We start from the raw sequence: 8,187 nt of genomic DNA, 5'->3' as shown, positions 1-8,187 counted from the left end.
CTTTTCAGTCAGAATGAAGTAAATGATAAGTGCTTTCAATTACAAAAATGACCATCTAAGGAGGTTACCAGATTTTTAAAAGGGAAAAAAAAAATGATACCTTACAACCACTAAAGAATGAATAGCCATTCCCCTGGAAGAAAATTGTATTGGGACTGGTTTACTCTATCTTTTCTTTGTAATAGAGGAGAGGCTTCTCAAAAAGAGCAGCGAGAGAAACTCACTTTTTTCCTTTCTTTTGTAAGTCAAGCGGGAAGACAAAGTGGAAAGGAACCAGGAGTCAGACAGGGAAATTGTCAATCTAGTCTGGCCGTGAGGATTTCTTTTAATCTTTCTAGGTTCTCCGCGGCACCAAGAACTGGATGGGAAGAAAACTAATGCCTTGAACTTCAAGGCTTATTTCCTTTCACCTATTACTGTCCGGTGGCAGGAACCTGGGAAGAGGTCAAGGTGTGGTTTAGGAAGAGGCAGCTCCCGGGAAAGGCACTTGGAAGGGCAGAACCGAGAACTGCGGGAGAAGGCGACCGAAAGGAGAGGGAAGAGTGTGCCTGGTTAGTACTTGGATGGGAAAAACTCTCCGCCTGGTGAGCCGCGCGCCGCTCAGGTGGCCTTTTCCCGCTCAGGTGAGCTCCTCCCGCGCCTCCCATTGGTCAAGGCGCCCGTGGCGCTGGGAGGGCGACGCAGCCCGGTCTAGTTCAGGGTCTAGGGCGGCGCGTCACTTCCGGTAGCGCGGAGCTTGTAAAACACCCTGGAGAGAAAATGGCGGCGGCAGCGGCTTCGGCGCCTCAGCAGCTCTCGGATGAGGAGCTTTTCTCTCAGCTCCGCCGTTACGGCCTGTCTCCTGGCCCAGTGACGGAGAGCACCCGCCCGGTCTACCTCAAGAAGCTGAAGAAGCTTCGAGAGGAAGAGCAGCAGCAGCACCGGTCTGGGGGCCGCGGCAACAAGACGCGGAACAGTAATAACAATAACACGGCTGCCGCCGCCGTAGCGGCGGCGGGACCGGCGGCGGCCGCCACGGGGCTGGGGGTCCGGCCGGTCTCGGGCGACCTCTCCTACTTGCGGACTCCGGGGGGCCTGGGCCGAATCTCGGCCTCGGCCTCGGAGAGCCCTTTGGGAGGGCCCGGGGGCGCCTCGGCCGCCCCCACGGCTGGCAGCAAAGTGCTGCTGGGCTTCAGCTCGGACGAGTCGGACGTGGAGGCCAGTCCCCGGGACCAGGCCGGCGGCGGCGGCGGCAGCAGCAGCAGCAGGAAAGACCGGGCTTCGCTCCCGTACCGCGGGCTCAAGCCGCTGTCGGCGCCCCTGGCCGCCAGCGAGGTGACTAACAGCAACTCGGCCGAGCGAAGGAAGCCCCACTCGTGGTGGGGGGCCAGGCGGCCGGCGGCTCCCGAGCTGCAGACCCCGTCGGCGAGAGATGGAGCCGCGGAGGACGAGGAGGAGGAGGGGGACGACGGGGAGGACAGGGACCCAGAGGCCGAGGAGCCGTTGTGGGCGAGCCGGACCGTGAATGGCAGCCGGCTTCTCTCCTACAGCTGCCGGGAGAACTATTCGGACTCGGAGGAAGAAGAGGAGGACGACGACGTGGCCTCCAGCAGACAGGTATTAAAGGACGACTCCCTTTCCCGGCATCGGCCCAGACGGAGCCATAGTAAGCCTCTCTCTCCGCTGACTGCTAAATCTGCCGGCGGCCGGCTGGAGACCTCAGTTCAGGGAGGGGGAGGAATCCCGATGAATGACAGGGCGGCGGCTGCGGGGAGTCTAGACAGGAGCCGAAACCTCGAAGAGTCGGCGGCGGCGGAGCAGGGAGGAGGGTGTGATCCGCTGGACTCCAGCCCCATTCCTAGGTACCGTGTCAACGCTAAGAAACTGGCCCCTCTCCTGCCCCCGCCACTGACTGACATGGACTCAACCTTGGATTCGTCCACAGGCTCCCTTCTCAAAACCAATAATCATATCGGCGGTGGGGCCTTCGGTGTGGACTCCCCCAGGATTTTTTCCAACAGCCTCCCTCCCGGTGCGTCGGTGGCTGCCTCTAGTTCACTCAGGATCAATCACTCCAATCATACGGGCTCCAATCATACCTACCTGAAAAACACATACAACAAGCCGAAGCTTGCCGAACCCGAGGAGGAACTTCTCCAGCAATTTAAACGGGAGGAGGTGTCCCCTACAGGGGGTTTCAGTGCCCACTACTTGTCGATGTTTCTCTTAACTGCTGCCTGCTTATTTTTCCTAATACTGGGACTGACTTACCTAGGAATGAGAGGGACGGGAGTATCCGAGGATGGAGGGCTCAGCAGTAAGTATATGCCCTGTGGGTAAGGTAACAAAGGGGATGTTGCTAGGGGTCTCTTGTAACCACACTGGGCATTTTACACGAGATGACCTCTGGCTGCAAGAACATAGTGACAAGGCAGCAGATCGGGTGCATTTGTGTCATCTTTCTTTAAGAAAGAACATTATTGCCATTCTCAGAACGATCATCCCATGCCTCGTTTTAAAATTTCTCTGTATGATCTGTTGGGGAATTCAAAGCATCTTATAGAAGAACAAAATATTACAAGCCTGTTAGTAAAATGCATTTATGTGTGTGACTTAAATTTACTTTTTAGCCTTAAATTAACTATGTGTGCAGATGCCAGTTAATTAACAATTTTGAAGTATCTTGATTGTTATGGAACATCATAGATGTTTTTTCAAATTCAGTTGTGATTCTAGAAGGCAATGGAAGAGCTCTTGAAATTCCAGTTAAGTATTTTGGGACATTAAGTTCTTGGGTTCTGTATTTTCTATAGTTTCTATATTTCCTTTAACGTGAACGAATATAGAAGGTAGGAAGACACAGCTCAAAATTAATTGCCCAGGGGGCGCCTGGGTGGCTCAGATGGTTAGGCATCTGCCTTCGCCTCAGGGTCCTGATCTCGGGATCCTGGGATGGAGCCTGGCGTCCGCCTCCTGGCTTAGCAGGGAGTCTGCTTCTGCCTCTCCCTCTGCCTCTCTCCCTGCTTGTGCTTGCTCGCTCTCTTTCTCAAATGAATAAATAAAATCTTTAAAAAAGAACTGATTGCCCAGGCCAAAGCATCTTCCCTCATACCAGTGAAAAAGTAGTGGTACGGCAGGGCAGGAGTTTATCATTTATCTGGTATTGGTTTTTAGGCCCTGCCATTTACTTGCTCTAAAGCACTGTGGGCAGGTGTGGTGTGTTCATTCATTCAAGCCCAGCATCATCTTCTGTACTGTAGGATAAATCAGGGTCTTTCTGTCCTTCAACACAAGAGGATAAGTACAGATCATTCTGTGAAGGAAATAAGGATGGAATAGTTGGTATAGGCTACTTGAGAGATGGTCAGAGTAGCTGCTATTTGAGGTGAGACCTGAAGCAGGAGGAGACAGCATTGTAGGGAGACAGGAGAGCATTCTGGGCAGAGATGATAAGAAAGGGCTTGAGTTGAGCAAGAGCGTTCCTGTAGGTTAGAGTGGTTAGAATACCTTGAGCAAGGAGGAGTAAGCAAGAGTTTGAGCTTCCCTTTCCTTATCAGTAAAATGATGCTAATATCGATTAGAAGGATGCCTACACAGATTAAAAGAGAGAAATGTATTGTGTGATGGACTGCTGAAGATATAATTTCTCAGTGTTAGGGCCCTCACTCCACTCCCCCGAAACCTCCTACCCATTCACCCAGCATGAAGTCATTTTGTTATGATTTGTGTTTATAAAATCAGCCTTACTCTTGTTTGTTTTGTTTCAAAATAGTGAATGTGCAGTTAGCAGATTTAGATAAAGTAGGAGTCAGAATAGTGTAACCTTTGATTTGGGTATAGCCATTTCCAAGGTCATCATATAATAGATTATTACTGTATTGCTTAATTGGGTTAGAAGAAGGACTGAGACCCAGCACTCACTCTAACTAGTTCCCTGGGAGCAAGAGTGGTATATTGTGTTCTGTCTTAGGTGATTTGGAAGAACAAGAAATAAGGTCACACTAGAAGTTAAACTAGTAAAGTTCACATAAATTAATGACATTATCAGCAGTATCTATTTCATAACGAGTTACTGATGAGCACGATTTCTCAGTTAAGGTGACTGTCACATCTTTCTCCTCACTGTTAAGATGAATGAGTTTTGTTTTCTTAAGTACTGAGATTTCAGATGGAATAGAAAGGGATGGGACTGTGAGGGTTTTAGTAGCCCCCTCACCTTCACCAGTGTGGCAGGGAAGAAATTGTGTTTTTGTATTTTATTTTATTTTTTTTATTTTTATTTTATTTTTTTAAAGATTTTATTTATTTATTTCAGAGAGAGAGAGAATGAGAGATAGAAAGCACGAGAGGGAAGAGGGTCAGAGGGAGAAGCAGACTCCCTGCTGAGCAGGAAGCCCGATGTGGGACTCGATCCCGGGACTCCAGGATCATGACCTGAGCCGAAGGCAGTCGCTTAACCAACTGAGCCACCCAGGCGCCCCATGTTTTTGTATTTTAATAAATGGTAAAAGTAAAGTAGTTTGGGTGATGGAAACAACAGTGGCTAAAGGTGGAGGATGTGGGTCCTAGGACTTGTCCAAATGACTTAAGTTCCTTAACTTCTGAGCCTCATTCTTCTATATTAAATAGGAGTAATAATTTCTGCTCTCTCTGGGGATGTTGTAAGGATCAAATGAGATAGTTTATTAAATAACTTTACATAAAGTGGCATTCAGAAATTTAGATAAAATTTGTTGTATTCCTGGTAAACTACAGTATGTATGTAAAGAGATAGTTAAGTCATTTCTGTAAATATTTAGTAGTGCATTTCTTATTCAGCGTTTAATTTTTATTAAATTCCATTAAAAATACACTGTCAACATTGATACAGAAATTTGAATCAAAATATAATGAATCCTTAACTATATTATATATTTGATTTACTGTATACCTGGTGGAAAGAAGTGCCTGCTAATTCAGTTAGTCTGCACACCTAACGGTGAATAATTTTCCTCCCTATATTTATGTATTCTGAATCCTTTGTCATAGTATAATGGTTAACCAGAGCTTAACCATAGGGTTCATTGGTCAAATAATGTGCTTAAGGAAATAGTTTTACTTTGAGTAATAATTTCACCAGAAGATTGTAGGTTATATATGAGAGTAAGCTTTAGTAAGCTTTTATTAGTTGTCATTTAAATTATGTATAACATATAATAGATTAGCCTTTTAAATAGTTCTTAATCATTTGGTCTTTGAAAATTTTTTATCAATACCCTAGTTTTATTAATTAAATTACTTTTATTAATTAAATTACTATAAGTCTCTGCTTCCTCATCTGTAAAACTAGGGGGTTGGAGCAGATGATCCCTCCCCTAAATTCTCTCTAGCTCTAAGGTTTAAGATTCTAACTTTGAACTGTCCTACCAAAACAACTTAAGGATCAGCCTGCAGTGAGATTAGGTCATGACAACCCAACAAAAGAAAATGGAGATGCAGAATAGATTGATTATCTTAGGCTCATGTGGTCATTATATAAAAATTGTTTTCCAATTATCAAAGACGTGATTTTTGTAGAAAGTGTGGGTAGAGATCTATGAAGCAAAAAATGAATAGGTATTGTATACCTCTCCTTCTCGTCTCCCACTCACCCCTGGTATAAATAAGTTCAGATAATACCTCTCAAAACTTTCTTAATGCTTTTCATGTAAATACATACATTCATATATATGTGTGTGTTTGTGTACATTTTCATTCAACAGTAGAGTGACTGCTCTGTGCCAAGCATCATTTTAAGCTTTTTGGGGGTGGGGGGAGGGGAGATGTACAAGTAAACAAATAAGACTTTGAGAGGGTGATCGTTGCTAATACAAGTTAATGATAGTAACTTTGCCCCGGGGGTAGAGGGATACGGAATATTACAGGTGAGCAGGCCTCTCTAAGGAGGTGATGTTTGAACTGAAACCTGAATGTCTTGAAGGAACTAGCCATTGACAGGGAGAAAAGCATTCCAGGCAGAAATAACGCGAGTGCAAAACTCTTGGGGCAAGAACCGGCTTGGCAAGTTGAAGCATCAGAATAGAGTGGCCAGTCTGGCTGGGGTATAGTGAATGAGGGAGAATGACATATGAAGGAGTCAGAAGTAGGCAGGGGCCAGGTCATAAAGGACCTATAGGCCTTGAGGGCCACAGAAAGGAGTCAGAATTTCATTTTAAAGTGATGTTACACGTATACATATCCTGCAACTTGTTTTTTCACTTAACCTTGTATGACGAGTTCTTTTCTATATACTAAGTTTAAGTACAAGGCATAATTTAAAAATCTCACTCTCCACTGGTCCCTAGAAAGGATGAGAACATCCTATAAAAATGTTAAAATCTCTGCCACCCTGAAAATGTTCTTCAACCCTCTGTTCTCCTCCAGCTGTTCCTGTCCTCTCAGCCAAGATTGTTATCTCTTGCTGCAGCTGCCATTCACTCAACCCCTGTCTAGTTAGCTTTCTTTACCATCCATTCCTCTGTAACTTCTGCTTCGAGTCAAAAGTTACTCAATTGCCAAATCCAAGAGAGGCATTAAAGTTCTTACCTTCGCCTCTTTGATCCATTCAGTACAGTGATAACTAACTTCTTTGTGCCACTCTCTCCTTTTCAGACTTCTGTATCACTACTCTCTCCCAGTTTTCATTTACTCCTGTCTGTCTGTGTTTTAAATATTGGTGGTCTCTGGGACTCTTGTCTTTGGTTCCATCCTTTTGTATAGTTTCTGGCTAATGCCTCCTGATTTTATATTTTTGCCTTAAATGTTCTCTTCTGAGTTCTAGACTTACCTGTTTGTTTATTGGACAGTTTCTTTTGGATATTCCAGAAGTACCCATCCTCTGTACTCATTGGCTTTCCTTTCACCTTGTTTGCCCGGCTCTGTTCCCTGCTTTAGTCAATAGCACTTCCATCTACCCAGGACTCAAGCTAGGAACTTTGAATTTATCTAGATTCCTTCTTCTTCATTCTCCTACTAAACCTCAAACCTCAAACCTCAATCCAGTTGGTTACTAAGTCTTGTAGTTCTACCTCCGATTGTCTTTTGAATCTTTTTCTCTCCATCACTGTTGCTCTAAGTTAGTCTTTTGCCTGATCTGCTTTAGTAGTCTTCTCTCAGGTGTACCTCCTTCTAGGCTGTAGCTCTTCAATCCATTTTCAGTGCCAGAGCAATATTTCTAAAACACAAATGCAATAATTCACTCTCTTGCTTAAAATTACTCAACGGCTTTCTCTTACTCATTGGATAAAATCTAAATTCTTAGGCGAAACTGTTCATGATCTGACTATGCCTGCTTTTCTAGCTTCATTTCCTACCAGTTCCTCTTACCACATTTTACTTTCTGGATAACTGGAGCTTTCCGGATACTGCTTGGTGTTCACTGAATATGTCATGAAATTTTGTGCCTTTATGCCTTTGCACATTATTCCCTTCTTTGGGAAGGTTGTTTCTTCCTCTTTGAACTGCTGTTCATTCTTAAAAGTGTCACTCTGGATATTTTCCCTGACTCCCATCCTCTTTACCCTGGAATTTGGGTATACTCAAATAAGATCTTATACATCCTTCATAGCATTTATTGTAGAGTATTATAATTGTGTACGTCCGTTGTGCCAGTTTGATTACAGTTTCTTGAAATATTTCTGTAGGAGGAAGTGAATACACTGGTAAAGGGCACAGGCTTTACACTCATCTCTGAGTTTGACTCTCATTTCTCTCTTATACTTGCTCTGTGACTTTACGAGACGATAACTCAGTTCCCTCATATTAAAAATGCAGATGGTAATACCTGCCTCAGGGTGGCTTTAAGCATTACGTGAGGTAATGTATGTAAAGTTTTTAGTGTTGTTGCCTGGCATAGGGGAATTGCTCAGTAGACCCACGTCGTATCAGTATCCTTGGCACAAGTTCATTCCTTAGTAATATTTGTTGAAAATGATCACATATCAGATACCCACTTTACATGCACTGAATTAACTCATCATCAACCCAGTAGTTGGTTACCTACTCAGTACCTAACAATACTCAGTACTAGGAAGGATGCAAAAGAAATCTCATTCTTGCAGAAGCCTCCACTCCACTATTAATAGTCACAAAAATGGTTAAGAAGTATATCAGATATTAGATGATAAATCCCACCCTTTTGTAAAAGGGGAGAATTCACTGTGAGCTTGATTAGTCTCAAATGATCAGAAG

General features: G+C 44.4%; 1 protein-coding gene across 3 annotated transcripts in view; it reads left to right on the top strand.

Moving 5' to 3' along the window:
* The first annotated feature begins 734 nt into the window (after positions 1-734).
* Positions 735-8,187, top strand: part of LEMD3 (LEM domain containing 3) — a 78,399-nt gene continuing 70,946 nt past the window's right edge. For all 3 annotated transcript variants that reach the window (XR_003210349.2, XM_073900704.1, XM_025882801.2), the window contains exon 1: positions 735-2,296. Coding sequence is in view for 2 of the 3 variants with exons in the window: in XM_073900704.1 (XP_073756805.1) it covers positions 760-2,296 (1,537 nt within the window). In the remaining variant the exon portion in view is untranslated. The remainder of the gene's footprint in view (positions 2,297-8,187) is intronic.

This window comes from Callorhinus ursinus, unplaced genomic scaffold (assembly GCF_003265705.2).
Source record: "Callorhinus ursinus isolate GAN/ISIS: 27379988/994484 unplaced genomic scaffold, GSC_fseal_2.0 scaffold14, whole genome shotgun sequence".
NCBI classification, from domain to species: domain Eukaryota; kingdom Metazoa; phylum Chordata; class Mammalia; order Carnivora; family Otariidae; genus Callorhinus; species Callorhinus ursinus.
This window is presented reverse-complemented; position numbering and strand designations above follow the sequence as displayed.